Here is a 20,326-nt window from a genome sequence, read left to right on the forward strand (position 1 = left end):
GCACGTTAATGACCGGGCCAATTTTTACAATTCTGACCACTGTCCCTTTATGAGGTTATAACTCTGGAACGCTTCAACGGATCTTGGCGATTCTGACATTGTTTTCTCGTGACATATTGTACTTCATTTTAGTAGTAACATTTATTCGATATAACTTGCGTTTATTTGTGAAAAAAACGGAAATTTGGCGAAAATTTAGAAAGTTTCGCAATTTTCCAACTTTAAATTTTTATGCCCTTAAATCACAGAGATATCTCACGCAAAATACTTAATAAGTAACATTTCCCACATGTCTACTTTACATCAGCACAATTTTGGAACCAAAATTTTTTTTTGTTAGGGAGTTATAAGGGTTAAAAGTTGACCAGCAATTTCTCATTTTTACAACACCATTTTTTTTTAGGGACCACATCTCATTTGATGTCATTTTGAGGGGTCTATATGATAGAAAATACCCAAGTGTGAGACCATTCTAAAAACTGCACCCCTCAAGGTGCTCAAAACCACATTCAAGAAGTTTATTAACCCTTCAGGGGTTTCACAGGAATTTTTGGAATGTTTAAATAAGAATGAATATTTAACTTTTTTTCACACAAAATTTATTTCAGCTCCAATTTGTTTTATTTTACCAAGGGTAACAGGATAAAATGGATGCCAAACATTGTTGTACAATCTGTACTGAGTACGCTGATAGCCCATATGTGGGAGTAAACCACTGTTTGGGCGCATGGCAGAGCTCGGAAGGGAAGGAGCGCCATTTGACTTTTAAATGCAAAATTGACAGGAATTGAGATGGGACACCATGTTGCGTTTGGAGAGCCACTGATGTGCCTAAACATTGAAACCCCCCCACAAGTGACACCATTTTGGAAAGTAGACACCCTAAGGAACTTATCTAGATGTGTGGTGACCACTTTGACCCACCAATTGCTTCACAGAAGTTTATAATGCAGAGCCGTAAAAATAAAAAATCATATTTTTTCACAAAAATGATCTTTTCGCCCCCAATTTTTTATTTTCCCAAGAGTAAGAGAAGAAATTGGACCTCAAAAATTGTTGGCCAATTTGTCCTGAGTACGCTGATACCCCATATATGGGTGTAAACTATTGTTTGGGCGTATGGCAGAGCTCGGAAGGGAAGGAGCGCCATTTGACTTTTCAATGCAAAATTGACTGGAATTGAGATGGGACGCCATGTTGCGTTTGGAGAGCCCCTGATGTGCCTAAACATTGGAACCCCTCACAAGTGACACCATTTTGAAAAGTAGACCCCTTAAGGAACTTATCTAGATGTGTGGTGAGCACTTTGACCCAACAAGTGCTTCACAGAAGTTTATAATGCAGAGCCGTAAAAATAAAAAATCTTATTTTTTCACAAAAATGATCTTTTCGCCCCCAATTTTTTATTTTCCCAAGGGTAAGAGAAGAAATTAGACCACAAAAGTTGTTGTGCAATTTGTCCTGAGTGCGACGATACCCCATATGTGGGGGTAAACCACTTTTTGGGTGCATAGCAGAGCTCGGAAGGGAAGGAGCGCCATTTGACTTTTCAATGCAAAATTGACTGGAATTAAGTTGGGACGCCATGTTGGTTTGGAGAGCCCCTGATGTGCCTAAACATTAAAACCCCCCACAAGTGACACCATTTTGGAAACTAGACCCCATAAGGAACTTATCTAGATGTGTTTTGAGAGCTTTGAACCCCCAAATGTTTCACTACAGTTTATAACGCAGAGCCGTTAAAATAATTTTATTTTTTTTTCGCAAAAATTATTTTTTAGCCCCCAGTTTTGTATTTTCACAAGGGTAACATAATAAATTGGACCCCAAAAGTTGTTGTCCAATTTGTCCTGAGTACGCTGATACCCCATATGTGGGGGGGAACCACTGTTTGGGCGCATGGCAGAGCTCGGAAGGGAAGGAGCGCCATTTGGAATGCAGACTTAGATGGATTGGTCTGCAGGAGTCACGTTGCATTTGCAGAGCCCCTGATGTACCCAAACAGTACAAACCCCCCACAAGTGACCCCATATTAGAAACTAGACCTCCCAAGGAACTTATCTAGATGTGTTGTGAGAACTTTGAACCCCTAAGTGTTTCACTACAGTTTATAACGCAGAGCCGTGAAAATAAAAATTCTTTTTTTTTTTCACAAAAATGATTTTTTAGCCCCCAGCTTTGTATTTTTACAAGGGTAACAGAATAAATTGGACCCCAAAAGTTGTTGTTCAATTTGTCCTGAGTACGCTGATACCCCGTATGTGGGGGGGAACCACTGTTTGGGCGCATGGCAGAGCTCGGAAGGGAAGGAGCGCCATTTGGAATGCAGACTTAGATGGATTGGTCTGCAGGCGTCACGTTGCATTTGCAGAGCCCCTGATGTACCCAAACAGTAGAAACCACCCACAAGTGACCCCATATTGAAACTAGACCTCCCATGGAACTTATCTAGATGTGTTGTGAAAACTTTGAACCCCCAAGTGTTTCACTACAGTTTACAACGCAGAGCCGTGAAAATAAAAAATCCTTTTTTTTCCCACAAAAATGATTTTTAGCCCCCCAAATGTTTATTTTCCCAAGGATAACAAGAGAACTTGGACCCAAAAAGTTGTTGTCCAATTTGTCTCGAGTACGATGATACCCCATATGTTGGGGTAAACCCCTGTTTGGGCGCACGGGAGAGCTCGGAAGTGAAGGAGCACTGTTTTACTTTTTCAATGCAGAATTGGCTGGAATTGAGATCGGACGCCATGTCGCGTTTGGAGAGCCCCTGATGTGTCTAAACAGTGGAAACCCCCAATTATAACTGAAACCCTAATCCAAACGCACCCCTAACCCTAATCCCAACTGTAACCCTAACCACACACCTAACCCTGACACACCCCTAATTCTAATCCCAACCCTAATCCCAACCGTAAATGTAATACAAACCCTAACCCTAACCCTAGCCCTAACCCTAGCCCTAACCCTAACCCTAATGGGAAAATGGAAATAAATACATTTTTTTTAATTTTATTATTTTTCCCTAAGGCTAGGTTCACATTGCATTAGGGAAATCCGTTTAGCACTAGCGGATTGCGCTAACGCAATGTCTTTTTAGGTGTCGTGTTTAGTGGTCGCGTTAACGTCCCCGCTCTGGAAGATCGGGGATCGGACCTCGGGCGCGCCGCGGACGCTGCAAGCAGCGTCTGAGGCGCGCCACAAAAGAACGGCACCTTGCTAGCGCGAGCCGAAAATGGCACGCTCTAGCGATGCGCTACACCCGAAAATCACATTGCTGTCAATGGTTGTGCTAACGGACCCGTTGCACGGCGTTAATTGTGACATTTTCGCCGTGCAACGCTGTCCGTTAGCGTTAACCCATTAACGCAATGTGAACCTAGCCTAACTAAGGGGGTGATGAAGGGGGGTTTGATTTACTTTTATAGCGAGTTTTTTATATCGGATTTTTATGATTGGCAGCCGTCACACACTAAAAGACGCTTTTTATAGCAAAAAAGTTTTTGCGTCTCCACATTTTGAGACCTATAATTTTTCCATATTTTGGTCCACAGAGTCATGTGAGGTCTTGTTTTTTGCGGGACGAGTTGACGTTTTTATCGGTTACATTTTCGGACATGTGACAGTTTTTGATCGCTTTTTATTCCGATTTTTTGTGAGGCAGAATGACCAAAAACCAGCTATTCATGAATTTCTTTTGGGGGAGGCGTTTATACCGTTCCGCGTTTGGTAAAATTGATGAAGCAGTTTTATTCTTCGGGTCAGTACGATTACAGCGATACCTCATTTATATCATTTTTTTTATGTTTTGGCGCTTTTATACGATAAAAGCTATTTTATAGAAAAAATAATTATTTTGGCATCGCTTTATTCTCAGGACTATAACTTTTTTATTTTTTTGGTTATGATGCTATATGGCGGCTCGTTTTTTGCGGGACAAGATGACGTTTTCAGAGGTACCATGGTTATTTATATCCGTCTTTTTGATCGCGTGTTATTCCACTTTTTGTTCAGCGTTATGATAATAAAGCGTTGTTTTTTGGCTCGTTTTTTTTTTTTTTTTCTTACGGTGTTCACTGAAGGGGTTAACTAGTGGGCCAGTTTTATAGGTCGGGTCGTTACGGACGCAGCGATACTAAATATGTGTACTTTTATTGTTTTTTTTGTTTTTTTTTTATGTAAAGAAATGTATTTATGGGAATAATATTTTTTTTTTTCTGCTTTATTTAGGAATTTTTTTTTTATTTTTTTTTTACAAGTGTGGAAATTTTTTTTTTTACTTTTTCACTTTGTCCCAGGGGGGGACATCACAGATCACCGATCTGACAGTGTGCACAGCACTCTGTTAGATCGGTGATCTGACATACAGCCGGGCAGGATTAGAGCTGCAGCTGCAGCCTGATCCTGACCCGGAAGTGCTCCCTGCAGGACCCGGATGCAGCCCGGCGGCCATTTTGGATCCGGGGACTGCAGGGAGAAGACGCTCGGTACACGGTGAGCACATCACCGTGTACCGATCGTCTCAGGGAAGCCCGCAGGGAGCCCCCTCCCTGCGCGATGCTTCCCTGCACCGCCGGCACACCGCGATCATCTTTGATCGCGGTGTGCCGGGGGTTAATGTGCCGGGAGCGGTCCGTGACCGCTCCTGGCACATAGTGCCGGATGTCAGCTGCGATAGGCAGCTGACACCCGGCCGCGATCGGCCGCGCTCCCCCCGTGAGCGCGGCCGATCGCATATGACGTACTATCCCGTCCATGGGAATTAAGTCCCAGGTCACCTGGACGGGATAGTACGTCATATGGGATTAAGGGGTTAAGGGCGAACTCAGCCAACGGTAAAAAGGACACCCAATCATCCTGATCAGCAGAAACAAAACATCTCAGATATGTTTCCAAGGTCTGATTGGTTCGTTCAGTTTGGCCATTTGTCTGAGGATGGAAAGCTGAGGAAAAAGACAAATCAATGCCCATCCTAGCACAAAATGCTCGCCAAAACCTCGAAACAAACTGGGAACCTCTGTCAGAAACGATGTTCTCTGGAATGCCATGTAAACGAACCACATGCTGGAAGAACAACGGCACCAAATCAGAGGAGGAAGGCAATTTAGACTAGGTTACCAAATGGACCATCTTAGAGAAGCGATCACAAACTACCCAAATGACCGACATTTTTTGAGAGACGGGGAGATCCGAAATAAAATCCATAGAGATATGTGTCCAAGGCCTCTTCGGGACCGGCAAGGGCAAAAGCAACCCACTGGCATGAGAACAGCAGGGCTTAGCCCGAGCACAAATCCGACAGGACTGCACAAAAGAATTTGAGAATACCCACCGGCTCAGGCAAACCCGGAGAGTCGGGCACAAAACTCCTAGACAGGGCATCCGCCTTCACATTTTTAGAGCCCGGAAGGTACGAAACCACAAAGTCAAAACGGGAGAAAAACAGCGACCAACGAGCCTGTCTAGGATTCAACCGTTTGGCAGACTCGAGATAAGTCAAGTTCTTGTGATCAGTCAAGACCACCACGCGATGCTTAGCTCCTTCAAGCCAATGATGCCACTCCTCGAATGCCCACTTTATGGCCAGCAACTCTCGATTGCCAACATCATAATTTCGCTCAGCAGGCGAAAACTTCCTGGAAAAGAAGGCGCATGGCTTCATCACCGAGCAATCAGAACCTCTTTGTGACAAAACAGCCCCTGCTCCAATTTCAGAAGCATCAACCTCGACCTGGAACGGAAGCGAAACATCTGGTTGACACAACACAGGGGTAGAAGAAAAACGACGCTTCAACGCCCGAAAAGCCTCCACAGCAGCAGAAGACCAACTGACCACATCAGCACCCTTCTTGGTCAAATCGGTCAATGGTTTAGCAATACTAGAGAATTTACAGATGAGGCGACGATAAAAATTAGCAAAGCCAAGGAACTTTTGCAGACTCTTCAGAGATGTCAGCTGAGTCCAATCATAAATGGCCTGGACCTTAACAGGGTCCATCTCGATAGTAGAAGGGGAAAAAATGAACCCCAAAAATGAAACCTTCTGAACACCAAAGAGACACTTTGATCCCTTCACAAACAAAGAATTAGCACGCAGGACCTGGAACACCATTCTGACCTGCTTCACATGAGACTCCCAATCATCCGAGAAGACCAAAATATCATCCAAGTATACAATCAGGAATTTATCCAGGTACTCTCGGAAGATGTCATGCATAAAGGACTGAAATACTGACGGAGCATTGGCAAGTCCGAATGGCATAACTAGGTACTCAAAATGGCCCTCGGGTGTATAAAATGCAGTTTTCCATTCATCGCCCCGTTTAATACGCACAAGATTATATGCACCACGAAGATCTATCTTGGTGAACCAACTAGCCCCCTTAATCCGAGCAAACAAATCAGATAGCAGCGGCAAGGGGTACTGAAATTTGACCGTGATTTTATTTAGAAGGCGGTAATCAATACAAGGTCTCAGCGAACCATCCTTCTTGGTCACAAAAAAGAATCCTGCTCCCAATGGCGATGACGATGGGCGAATATGACCCTTCTCCAAAGATTCTTTTACGTAACTCCGCATAGCGGCGTGCTCAGGTACAGATAAATTAAACAGTCGACCCTTAGGAAACTTACTACCAGGAATCAACTCGATAGCACAATCACAATCCCTATGCGGAGGTAGGGCATTGGACTTGGGCTCATCGAATACATCCCGGTAATCAGACAAGAACTCTGGGACCTCAGAAGGGGTGGATGATGAGATAGACAGAAATGGAACATCACCATGTACCCCCTGACAACCCCAGCTGGACACAGACATTGATTTCCAATCTAATACTGGGTTATGGACTTGTAGCCATGGCAACCCCAACACGACCACATCATGCAGATTATGCAACACCAGAAAGCGAATATCCTCCTGGTGCGCAGGAGCCATGCACATGGTCAGCTGGGTCCAATACTGAGGCTTATTCTTGGCCAAAGGCGTAGCATCAATTCCTCTCAATGGAATAAGACACTGCAAGGGCTCCAAGACAAACCCACAGCGTCTAGCAAACTCCAAGTCCATCAAATTTAGGGCAGCGCCTGAATCCACAAATGCCATGACAGAATAGGAAGACAAAGAGCAGATCAAAGTAACGGACAAAAGAAATTTCGACTGTACCGTACCAATGGTGGCAGACTTAGTGAACCGCTTTGTGCGCTTAGGACAATCGGAGATAGCATGAGTGGAATCACTACAGTAGAAACACAGCCCATTCTGACGTCTGTGTTCTTGCCTTTCAGCTCTAGTCAAAGTCCTATCGCACTGCATAGGCTCAGGTTTATGCTCAGATAATACCGCCAAATGGTGCACAGATTTACGCTCACGCAAGCGTCGACCAATCTGAATGGCCAAAGACATAGACTCATTCAGACCAGTAGGCATAGGAAATCCCACCATGACATCCTTAAGGGCTTCAGAGAGACCTTTTCTGAAAATAGCTGCCAGCGCAGATTCATTCCATTGAGTGAGCACGGACCACTTACTAAACTTCTGACAATAAATCTCTATCTCATCCTGACCCTGACACAGAGCCAGCAAATTTTTCTCTGCCTGATCCACTGAATTAGGTTCATCGTACAGTAATCCGAGCGCCAGAAAAAACGCATCAGTATTACATAATGCAGGATCTCCTGGCGCAAGGGAAAATGCCCAGTCTTGAGGGTCGCCACGTAATAAAGAAATAATGATCTTAACTTGTTGAACTGGGTCACCAGAGGAGCGAGGTTTCAACGCCAGAAACAGTTTGCAATTATTTTTGAAACTCAGAAATTTAGCTCTATCTCCAGAAAACAAATCAGGAATAGGAATTTTAGGTTCTAACATAGGATTCTGAACCACTAAATCTTTAATGTTCTGTACACTTATAGTGAGATTATCCATCTAAGAGGACAGACCCTGAATGTCCATGTCCACACCTGTGTCCTGAACCACCCAAATGTCTAGGGGAAAAAAAAGGCAAAACACAGTGCAAAGAAAAAAAAATGGTCTCAGAACTTCTTTTTTCCCTCTATTGAGAAGCATTAGTACTCTTGGCCTCCAGTACTGTTATGAATAGGTAATTCAGAACCACAATGGACCTTGAAGTTCAGAGCACACAAAGTGACCTGACAATAAGCAAAAAACATAGGACGAGCTCTGAGACGTGGGAACTCTGCTGACCGCAATCCCTAATCCTATCACACCACACTAGAGGTAGCCGTGGATTGCGCCTAACGCTCCCTATGCAACTCGGCACAGCCTGAGAAACTAGCTAGGCCTGAAGATAGAAAAATAAGCCTACCTTGCCTCAGAGAAATTCCCCAAAGGAAAAGGCAGCCCCCCACATATAATGACTGTGAGTTAAGATGAAAGTACAAATACAGAGATGAAATAGATTTAGCAAAGCGAGGCCCGACTTACTGAATAGACCGAGGATAGGAAAGATAGCTTTGCGGTCAACACAAAAACCTATAAAACAACCACGCAGAGGGGCAAAAAGACCCTCCGCACCGACTAATGGTACGGAGGTGCTCCCTCTGCGTCTCAGAGCTTCCAGCAAGCAAGAAAAACCAATAAAGCAAGCTGGACAGAAAATAAAGCAAACAAAAATAACACAAGCAGAACTTAGCTTATGCCGAGCAGACAGGCCACAGGAACGATCCAGGAGGAAGCAAGACCAATACTAGAACATTGACTGGAGGCCAGGATCAAAGCACTAGGTGGAGTTAAATAGAGTAGCACCTAACGACTTAACCTCATCACCTGAGGAAGGAAACTCAGAAGCTGCAGTACCACTTGTGACCACAGGAGGGAGCTCGACCACAGAATTCACAACAGGTACCATGTGACTTCTGAGCACAGGAAGAGCTGCAGGCAGGCACCAGCAGCCGGAATGGGATGCAGTGCCAGCACCGAGGGTGTGCAGGTAGGTGAGTATGATGTGTGCGCTGCCTCCTAGCACCCGCTGCTCCGCCGTCTTTCTGTACCTTGACTTGTGTATAAGTCGAGGGGGGCATTTTCAGCACAAAAAAATGTGCTGAAAAACTCGGCTTATACACAAGTATATATGGTAATTGAAGTAATGGAAACTTTAACTGTTGTTTAAATAGAAGGAATGACAAAAGTAAGAGATTCAAGTTAGCGTTTTACCAGAAAATGATTATTCTATGAAACTTTTTTTTGTAGGTTCAAGGTATGAATCCTTTCTCTGTCTTCTCTATTGTTAGCTATCCATCCTAGCTTTGCATCGTCTACAAATTTGATCAGTTTACCTTCAGTTTCCATATCTAGTTTATTAATACAAAATGTTAAACAACACTGGGAGAAGCACAGAGCCTTGTGCTACCCCACTTAGAACACTCTTCCAATTGGATGTGCAACCATTTATTAACACTCTTTGAGTACAATCACTGAGCCAGTAATGAATCCATCTAACCATAGCCTTGTCAATCCCATACTTGGTCATTTTTTTAATAAGGATGGTATGAGATACTTTATCAAATGTTTTGCTATGTCTACCAAATTTCCTTTATCAACATAGTCAGGGATTTCATCATAGAAGGAAATCGCATTAGTCTGGCATGACTTGTTTGCTACAAACCCATGCTGGCTCTGGTTAATTACGGTATTCTTATTCAAGTACTTACTTACATGTTGTTTAGTAATTTGTTCAAACATCTTTCCTGGTATAGGAGTAAGGCTCACTGACCTGGCACTAGCTCCATCTTCTTTCCTTTTTTAAAGATAGTAAAAACATTTGTCTTTGTCCAATCTTCTGGGACTTCTTCTGTTCTCCAGTATTTTTGAAAGCTTCTGGCTAGCAGGTCTGCAATTTTCTCTACTACCTCTTTCAGGACTCTAGAATGTAATTTTATCTGGACCAAAGGTTTAAATTAATTTAAATTATCTAAGTGTTCCCTCACCAGCTCTCAGTTTATAGATAGTGCGGATTCTTTTATTCCTTCGATGGCACCATGAAAATCAGTTGATGTTATAATTGTTTTTATTAGAGAACACAGATGCAAAAAAAAGGAATTTAAAAGTTCTGCCTTCTTAGCATCACTTTTGACCACTTCACCCTTTTTACCTTGTAAAAATCTTATAGCATCTTTGACTTTACTTTTGCTTTTGACATACACCCAAATCCTTTTTACTGCTTTTGATGTCCCTTGCAAGCCTCACTTCATTACTGGCTTTTTTGTATTCTAATGCTTGCCCAGCATTCCTTGAAAACAGCTTTATATTCTTATTTGTGCCCGCTTCTTTCCATTTAATATAAATTTCTTTTTTTTCCTTTATAGCAAGTGATTATGTTCTGTGTTCATCCATCCTGGTCTCTTTAAATGCTTCCAAATGTTCATTATTTTAGGGATAGTTACCCATTGTGCAGTGAGAATTTCAGTTAGCAAAATAACCCATCCTTCTTGGACACTTCTGTCCTTTAGAATATCCAACTAACAAATAAAGTAGCACTCTAAGAGAGTGCTACTTTATTTGTTAGTTGTATATGGAGATGCCTACTCTTAGTACCCACTTGCTCACACCTGATTTCTGTTTGGAAGTGATGGACTTTTGATATTTCTTCAGGCTATCCCGTCATTAGACCTTTCCTACCTTCTTTCTGAGTCCATTAAAATCTTCCTCTCTGAAGCCCAGACTTAAAGTCTGAGTTCTCGCTAGTCTTCCTCCTTTTGTAATTCAAAATTCGAGGATAGCATGATCGCTGCCTCCTGAATTCCCAGCGATCTTTACTTCCTCAACCATTTCCTCCCAGTTGGTAAGAAATAGATCCAAGATTGCAGATCCTCTTGTTGTCTCATCTACTTTTTGAAAGCTAAAGTTGTCAGCAAGAGAAGATAACAATTTTTGGGACCCATTACTTTTGCCTGGGAGAGATTGTAAGCAAATATTTGGATAGTTAAAATATTCCATGATCACAATGTCATACTTTATTGAGAAGAGAGACATCGGATATAAAAATAGCTCATTCATATCTTCAGTCTGGCCAGGTGTCCTATTGTCCAGGAGGCATTTCTTCATGTCTTCATACTTCTAGGTGGCATATCTTAAGTCTGTCCAGCTGGCCTATGTATTATTGAATCCAATTCAATAAATCAGCACTGTACTAATTTCATAAAATTATTTTGTTTGTTATTATTTCAGAGTACATATTTGAATTGAAAGCTGAAAAAGGTAAAGCTTACCATAAAGTTGTTTTTCAATTCATTTCAAAAAACAATTTCTTACAATATTTAGCTCTAGAAATTGTTTTCATTAACAATTTAAGGCATGTTTCAATATTGAAGAGTTTCTTATGGCAGATTGAATATGTGGTATTTCCAAGTAATTCATGGAGCAAATATAAATCTGATGCTCTAATTTCTGCCAGAGTTAAGGTACCGTCACACTAAGCGACGCTGCAGCGATACCGACAACGATCCGGATCGCTGCAGCGTCGCTGTTTGGTCGCTGGAGAGCTGTCACACAGACCGCTCTCCAGCGACCAACGATGCCGGTAACCAGGGTAAACATCGGGTTACTAAGCGCAGGGCCGCGCTTAGTAACCCGATGTTTACCCTGGTTACCATCGTTAAAGTAAAAAAACAAACACTACATACTTACCTACCGCTGTCTGTCTCCGGCGCTCTGCTTCTCTGCTCTGGCTGTGAGCACAGCGGCCGGAAAGCAGAGTGGTGACGTCACCGCTCTGCTTTCCGGCTGCCCGGCGCTCACAGCCAGAGCAGAGAAGCAGAGCGCCGAGGACAGACAGCAGTAGGTAAGTATGTAGTGTTTGTTTTTTTACTTTAACGATGGTAACCAGGGTAAACATCGGGTTACTAAGCGCGGCCCTGCGCTTAGTAACCCGATGTTTACCCTGGTTACCAGCGAAGAAATCGCTGAATCGGTGTCACACACGCCGATTCAGCGATGTCTGCGGGGAGTCCAGCGACGAAACAAAGTTCTGGACTTTCTTCCCCGACCAGCGACAGCACAGCAGGGGCCTGATCGCTGCTGCGTGTCACACTGGACGATATCGCTAGCCAGGACACTGCAACGTCACGGATCGCTAGCGATATCGTCTAGTGTGACGGTACCTTTACCTTATTATGGGCCATTGGATGATTAAGAAGATTAGATCCATTTAATGGGATTATTCTGCGTGACACTAATATCCTAGCTTTTCTTAATTATATTTTCTGCAACAGCAATCACTGCTGTAGACCTTTTATTAATATATTGTTAACTCTGGACCTGAACTTCTTGTGTTTTTTTGTTTTCATTAATGCTTTTTAAAAAACAAAATAGAAATAAAAACAATATTCATATTGTAATTATTTTAAAATTGCCACATTAAATGTTGACTAAACATAAAACAGAATTATGCTTGCTTTTTAATATTTTTTTAAATCTTTGCATCATTTTCTTGATCTTTATTTGGGAACTTATTTGTGTAGTTTTATGGTTATATATTAGTATCCAATTTTAATAATTTAGTATTTTACTTATTTCATTTTTTTTATTCTCAAAATTACAGTACATGAACCACATAGAGGAAAAGTATAGAACAATGCTGCTTTTTCATATAATTTTAATATTTTAATGCTATAGAAAATTTTGGAAATCTTCTATTAATCTTTTTGAGAATCAACACTAATGAATGTTTCAATGTACAAGTTAGTGTATGTTCACTCATTATAGGTTTGGCTATGGTAAATCTGCTGTAGTAATTTTTAAAAATCTACAGCTCAAATCTAATATCTATCATAGTTGAGCCTCAGATGTGCTCCCGGAGTCACCTGAACAATAAACTCATTTAATTGTTGCAAACCTTGTGGGGCCAACCAAATGGATTTTTCTCGTGGAGTCTATGGAAAGAATGAGCATGCTCATTTTCATCTTCCTCACACATAATTAGCTTTCAAAAAGCGAGCATCTCTTACTATCTTGAGCTTCCTTTAGCTTGTATCTTGTTTCCAATAATATCACAGACAACACCTTTAAGTAATAAGATTTATTTAAATTATATCTTATTAATGCTTTACTTACAGGCTGTGAACCAGGATCTCCTTACTGTGTACAAACTGAATCAGGAGGTAAGTGTGATGAAAAATATAAAAGTTCCTCTTCCACTATACCTTTACCACTTTGTGTGACTTTTCATGGATTATTTTGTTGTCATTAGATTGGCTAGAATTGTTTTTTTGTGGTACAGAAGCAGAAAAAAGGAATTCCTTCCATATTTTTCTCAAGACGATGCTTTAGTGCAGACCTGGGCAAAGAATGGTCCGCTCCCCACATCCGGCCCTCTGGCTGACTCAGTCCTGCCTGTGGACCGAGACAGCCGTAGGACTGGAAACCAGAGTTCCACGGTCGCTGTCTCCATCTACACTGACTGCATTGATGGCGGCTAGGCTTCCGGCTACTTCCTCCACCTATCAGCATGTGAAACAGCTGACATGATGACATTATTTCATTGCATCAGCTGTGTACTGAGGAGAGTCAGCCACTGGAGAGATGAACAGAAGCATAGCATAGGTGAACTGGACCGAGATGAGTATGTGATGTTCTTTTTTTCTTATGTTTCGGTGGGCATGGGGAGGCTATTGGGGCGTCATGCTGCACATGGGGATGCTATGGGGGTGACATGCTGCATGTGGGGTGACATGCAGCACATGGGGATGCTACAGGGGTGACATGCAGGACATGGGGATGCTATGGGAGGGACAAGAAGCACATGGGGATGTTAAGAGGGTGACATGCAGCACATTAGGATCCATTGGGGTGACATGGGGATGACATGCAGCACATGGGGATGTTATGAGGGCGAAATGCAGCTCATGGAGAAGCTATGGGGGTGACAGGCAGCACATGGGAAGGCTATGGGGGTGACATGCTGGACATGAGGATAGTATAAGGGTGTCATGCTGCACATGGGGAGGCTATTGAGGGGCCATGCTGTGCATGGGGATGCTATGGTGGTGACATGCAGCACATATGGAAGCTATGGGGGTGTTGTGCTGCACATTGGGAGGCTATGGGGTGTCATGCTGCACGTGGGGAAACTATGAGGGCCTCATGCAGTATATACAGAGGTTGTGGGGCTCATGTATTATATAGGGAGGCTGTTGGGCTCATGCAGTATATAGGAAGGCTGTGGTGATCTCATGCATTATATAGGGAGGCTGTGGGGCTCATGCAGTATATAGGGAGGCTGTGGGGTTCATGCAGTATATATGGAGGCTATGGGGCTCATGCAGTTTATAGGAAGGCTGTGGGGCCTCATGTAATATATAGGGAGGCTGTGGGGCTCATGGTGTATATAGAAAGGCTGTATGGGGCTCATGCAGTATATTATTATTATTATTTATTATTATAGCGCCATTTATTCCATGGCACTTTACATGTGAGGAGGGGTATACATAATAAAAACAAGTACAATAATCTTAAACAATGCAAGTCACGACTGGTACAGTAGGAGAGAGGACCCTGCCCGTGAGGGTGCACAATCTACAAGGAATCGGTGAGGATACAGTAGGTGAGGGTAGAGCTGATCGTGCAGCAGTTTGGTGGATCGTTGGTTACTGCAGGTTGTAGGCTTGTTGGAAGAGGTAGATCTTCAGTGTCATGTCTGTTTCTGGTTTTCGGCATGACAATGCATATGTTTGCTTTAACCCTTTACTCTTTTCCCCCTAATTTGAGCTGGGATACTGTTGGCTGTTACCTTAATGGAGCCTTCTCAGTTCCCTGCTCTGCTGCGCAGTCGTACATGGTTGTTTAGGCATTTGCCCTGCTGCATACCTTCCTCGTGTGTGGTCCCTGGTTGTTGCTTTGAAGCTGTCCGCTGGTTGAGAGGTCATTTGCAGTTGGTGCATGATTTTCCACGTGGTTCAGTTCTTTCAGTCTCAGCCAGGTGCCCTGAGCCTCAGATCCTGCACTGTGTGCTGTAATGGTTTCTGTTTGTGCTTAGGGCGTGCGCGGCCACACCTCCCCTGTTTTTATCATGGTTAGGGTGTGTACTTCAAATGCTGTCCCCAGCCAATTGCTGAGGGGCAGCTCATATATAAAGCTCCCCTGCCCTATGGGCGGGGCCTGATCTACACTCACAAAGCTCTTGAACTTTGCTATGTGTGTTTGTGTTCCTGCACTTCTCCCGTCTATGTTTTGGTACCAAAGTCCTTGCCTTGAATCCTGTTTTGTCCTGTTCTGGCGCCTGTCCTGGAGGCAGTATATCCAGGCCCGAATCCTTGATCCTGTCCCTGAACCTGTCTGAACTGTGTCTGCTGTGATTATGTTCCTGGAATCCCTCTGCATCTGGAGCCTCACTCCCAGTGACTTTGAGTCTCTTGAAACTGGTGTTTCTGCTGAGCATCCACTACTCTGTGCTAAGACTACCATGCGGTGTTAAGCCCGTCTGGCTCATGTCCAGTACGGCGGTGTTTGCACATCACGCTTGAGTTCCTTCCTAGGTCCGATGCCCAGAGCCTGACGACCAAAGTATGGAACCTGATGACCGCTGTCTGGAGCTTGAAGCCTGATGACTCTGGTGGTGCCTGTAGGTCGTGTCGGATGTCCGGAACCGAACGACTCCTGTCTGATGTCTGCCGGTGACCTAGGGTCCAGATGTCCTGATGTCCTGTCTGTATCATGATGTCCTGCCTATGTCTTGATGACCTCATGGACCCTGATGTCCTGATATCCTGTCTGTTCCCTGATGTCCTGATGTCCTCCCTGTGTCTGATATCCTGATGTAACTGATGACCTGGGCTGCACGCCAGTGTCCCAGATGTCTATTCAGTATTCCTGTGTCCTGATGCCTTGCCTGTGTCCTGATGTCCTGAGGTCTTTCCTGAGTCCAGATGTCCTGATGTCCTGTCTGTATCCTGATGTCTTGCCTGCGCCCTGATGTCCTCGTGTGCCCTGATGTCCTGCCTGTGTCCTGATGTCCTGCCTATCTGTGCCTTGGTGATCCGTTGGTGCCTTGGGGTCCACTGGGTGGTACCCTTCTGAGGTGTGGAATCTGGAGCCTGACATCGTTATGTTTTGTTTATGTACTGTGTGACTTTGCTTTAGTAAACTTTACTTTCTCTATACCTGAAGTATCGGTGTAATCATGTCCTACGTGTCTCTTTCCTTGTCCACATGCTCAGCTGCCATAGAACCCCGTTCGCTGCCCTCCCCTAGTTCAGGTAGGCCCGGGTCCCCGTCTGCGGTTTAAAGGGTCCGTATTTTGTCCCCAGGGGACACACGCCCCACACCTTCTGAGGTTGGTCAGCTTGGGGGCGTCTATGGGCTGGGCCGCATCTGCGGCTGCAGCTGATCGTGACATTCAGGTTCTTTTTGAAGGTTTCGATGGTAGGCGAGAGTCTGATATGTTGTGGTAGAGAGTTCCAGAGTAGGGGTGATGCGTGAGAGAAATCTTTTATGCGATTGTGGGAAGAGGAGATAAGAGGGGAGTAGAGAAGGAGATCTTGTGAGGATCAGAGGTGCACGTAAGTATCAGTAGACGAGGTCACAGATGTATAGAGGAGAAAGGTTGTGAATGGCTTTGTATGTCATGGTTAGGGTTTGTACTGGAGTCTCTGAGCAAGGGATTGACAGTGAAGGCATTGACAGAAGGGAGAGGCGGGGGAAAAATGGATTAGTCGGGCAGCAGAGTTTAGAATAGATTGGAGGGGTGGGAGAGTGTTCGAGGGGAGGCCACAGAGCAGGAGATTGCAGTAGTCAAGGCGGGAGATGATGATGGCATGGACTAGGGTTTTTGCAGATTCTTGGTTTAGGAATGTACGGATCCGTGAAATATTTTTGAGTTGAAGGTGGCAGGAAGTGGAAAGGGCTTGGATATGTGGTTTGAAGGAGAGATCAGTGTCAAGGATTACCCCGAGGCAGCGAGCTTGTGGGACTGGGGAGAGTGGAAAGCCATTTACTGTAATGGATAGGTTCGTCGGGGGGGTCGCGTGAGATGGGGAAAGATGATGAATTCTGTTTTGTCCACGTTAAGTTTTAGAAATCTAGCGGAGAAGAAGGATGAAATAGGGGATAGACATTGAAGGATTCTGGTTAGTAGGCTGGTGATATCTGGTCCAGAGAAGTAGATTTGTGTGTCATCAGCATAGAGGTGATACGGAAAGCCGTGAGATTCTATGAACTGTCCCAGGCCAAAGGTGTAAATGGAGAAGAGCAGGGGCCCTAGTACTGAACCTAGCAGGACTGCGACAGATAGGGGGCGAGGAGAGGAGGTGGTGTGTGAGTGGGAGACGCTGAATGTCCGGTCTGTTAGGTATGATGAGATCCAGGATAGGGACAAGTCTGTGATGGCAATTATAGGGAATGGTCTACTGTGCCAAAGGCAGAGGACAGGTCCAGGAGGAGGACAGAGTAGTATCACTTGCTCTTGGCGGTTAATAGGTCATTGGTGACCTTAGTTAGGGCAGTTTCACAGATGGGAGGACAGTTCAAGATAGATGTGGTGTTCCAGTAGTTTTGAGGCATAGGGGAGAAGTGATATAGGGCAATAGCTAGATACAGAGGATGGGTTAAGAGAGGGCTCTTTGAGGATAGGTGTGATTGAGGCATGTTTAAAGCTTGAGGGGAAAACACCAGTTGTTAGTGATAGGTTGAAAAGATGGGTTAGAGTTGAGATGAAGACTGTGGCAAGGTTTGGGATGAAATGGGATCGGGTCAAGTGCACAGGTGGTGAGATTCGTTCTTGAGAGTAGAATGGAGAGTCGATCTATATGTAGGGAGGCTATGTTCAGCTCATATCTATATACGCATGCGTTTCTTACCCATAGACTTGTATTAGCGACAGATCGCGATGGATGGCCACACGTCACATCCGTCGTGCAATGGATCCTTCGTGTTTTGGTGGACCATCAGCACGAAAAACGTTCAAGTGAACATTTTTTGTCCTTCGTGTCCGCCATTTTCTACCACGCATGTGCGGCCGAAACTCCGCCCCCTCTTCCCCGGACTTCAGAATGGGCAATGGATGCGTTGAAAAACCACATCGGCTGTCCACATCATCCACAAATTTCACAACATGAGTCGGCACGTCAGCCCGACGTATAGCGACGGACCCGTACCGACGCAAGGGTAAAAGATTCCTTAATGAGCGTTGAATTTAACCAGAGGGGGAAAGCCAACGGCCGGGGGACAATATTAGTAGCCTGCTATGAATGTCAGCCCGCAGCTGTCTGCGTAGCCTTTACTGGTTATTAAAATAGGGGGACCCCCCAAAAAATGATGTGGGGTCCCACTATATTTTATAGCCAGAAAGGTTACGCAGACAGCTGCGGGCTGATATTCATAGCCTAGAGAGGGGCCATGGATATTGGCCCCAGCCGGCTACAAATACCAGTCCGCAGCCACCCCAGAAATTGCGCATCTGTAAGATGCGCCAATTCTGGCACTTATCCCCTCTCTTCCCACTCCCGTGTAGTGGTGGGATATGGGGTAATAAGCGGTTAATGTCACCTTGCTATTTTAAGGTGACTGTAAGCCGGGTTAATAACGGAGAGGCGTCAATAAGATGCCTATCCATTATTAATCCAATAGTAATAAAGGGTTAATAAAACACGCACACGTTAGGAAAAAGTATTTTAATTTTCTTCATTTAACCATACTTACCATACTTCAGCGCCTGCAAAAAATGTAAAATAATAAACCGTATACTACCTGTCTGCCATAGTTCAATTAATAATGAGGGTCCCACGATGATCTCCCCTATAGAACAGTGACATCCGGTGATGTCACTGCTCTATAGGACCCTCAGTGACACACTGACAGGAGACAATGGCTCCTGCAGTGCATCACTGAGAGGTTACCTTAGGACAAAGTCTCACTTTATGGAAATTGCTGTGTGGGAAAATTTCTCACACAGCAATGCCAAAAGTGAGACTGGGGACTATTTTTTTTACAGCGGTGGAGGAATACAGTGCGGAAGGATACCTTCCTCCCGTCATTGTGTTCCTGGAGCCCCTGGAGAGCGGTCGCATCAGCTGATGCTTCCGTTTTCCACGGGAGATCGTCATGGGACACTCGTGCATATCTGCGGACAGGGAGTATATTGGTTGTTTGTTATTTTAATATTTTTTTTACAGGTGACACTGGCTTCGGGGATCAAAATGACAAATAATGGTGAGTATGTAATCTATGTTATATGTTCTGTATGTCTGTATGCATGTATTGTATGTAATGTATGAATGTAATGTATGTAGTATGTTGTATGTATTTTTTTTGTTTTTTTTTTACATTCAACACATTAGCCAGATGATGGGACTACTACTGTCCCGTCATTGGCTAATGTGTCAATCACTGTCACTGTTGCAGGCATCATCCGATGGGACTTGTAGTCCCATTGGACGATGCCTGCGCACACGCCCGGCAGCCCGCACAGAGCCCCGGCATGCGGCACAGAGCCCCGGCTTGCCTCACAGAGCCCCGGCAAGCCCGCGCAGAGCCCTGGCAGCCCACACAGAGCCCCAGCAAGCCCGCACAGAGCCCCGGCAAGCTCGCACAGAGCCCCAGCAGGCCCGTACAGAGCCCCGGCAATCCCGCACAGAGCCCCGGCAAGCCCACACAGAGCCCCAGCAGGCCGCACAGAGCCTTGGCAGGCCGCATAGAGCCCCGCCAGCCCGCACAGATCCCCGGCAGGCACGCACAGAGCCCCGGCAGGCCGCACAGAGCCTTGGCAGGCCGCATAGAGCCCCGCCAGCCCGCACAGATCCCCGGCAGGCACGCACAGAGCCCCGGCAGGCCGCACAAACCCCCGAGATGCCCGTACAGATCCCCGGCAGGCCGCCACAGAGCCCACCCGCACACAGAGACACGCACAGTGTCCGCCCAAGCACTGCCCACAATCTTCCCCCCTCTGGAACAGGTTGTAGAAGGACAGAAAGGACTTATTTACATTCCAATATTTGTGTCCCATTGACTTGCATTGGTATCGGGTATCGATATCGGCGATATCCAATATTTTTTGGATATCGGCCGATCAAATCCTATACTGAGACTTCTTGATATCGGAAGGTATCACTCAGCACTAGTTTAAACAGATAATTGGCTTTGTGCATTGAAATAAAAAAGCAGTTATCAAACACGTGAGTGCCTGGACCTGGTTTCCTTTACTCTGCATTGACTTTTCATGATCACCACTACTAGCTACACGGAGTGCTGACCTATCTTCCTTCTACTTTGTCCTAAAAGGGACTGCCTGCATTTTATTTAGGATGGTTTCTATACAGAAATTCCTAGTTCCTATTGCAACAGCTAGTGGAGGGAGAGCTGTTGCTGAGTTAAGGT

At 44.8% G+C, this 20,326-nt stretch overlaps 1 protein-coding gene across 22 annotated transcripts in view; it reads left to right on the plus strand.

Moving 5' to 3' along the window:
* LOC138676110 (mucin-19) overlaps positions 1 to 20,326 on the plus strand; it is a 769,116-nt gene that overhangs the window by 603,061 nt on the left and 145,729 nt on the right. For 21 of the 22 annotated variants that reach the window (XM_069765013.1, XM_069765031.1, XM_069765021.1 and 18 more), the window contains 2 exons: positions 11,189 to 11,218; positions 13,075 to 13,119. In XM_069765013.1, coding sequence (XP_069621114.1) covers positions 11,189 to 11,218; positions 13,075 to 13,119 — 75 coding nt within the window. The remainder of the gene's footprint in view (positions 1 to 11,188; positions 11,219 to 13,074; positions 13,120 to 20,326) is intronic. The other variant, XM_069765034.1, reaches the window with a different exon arrangement.

The sequence above is a fragment of the Ranitomeya imitator genome, chromosome 4 (genome assembly GCF_032444005.1).
Source record: "Ranitomeya imitator isolate aRanImi1 chromosome 4, aRanImi1.pri, whole genome shotgun sequence".
Classification (NCBI taxonomy): Eukaryota; Metazoa; Chordata; class Amphibia; order Anura; family Dendrobatidae; genus Ranitomeya; species Ranitomeya imitator.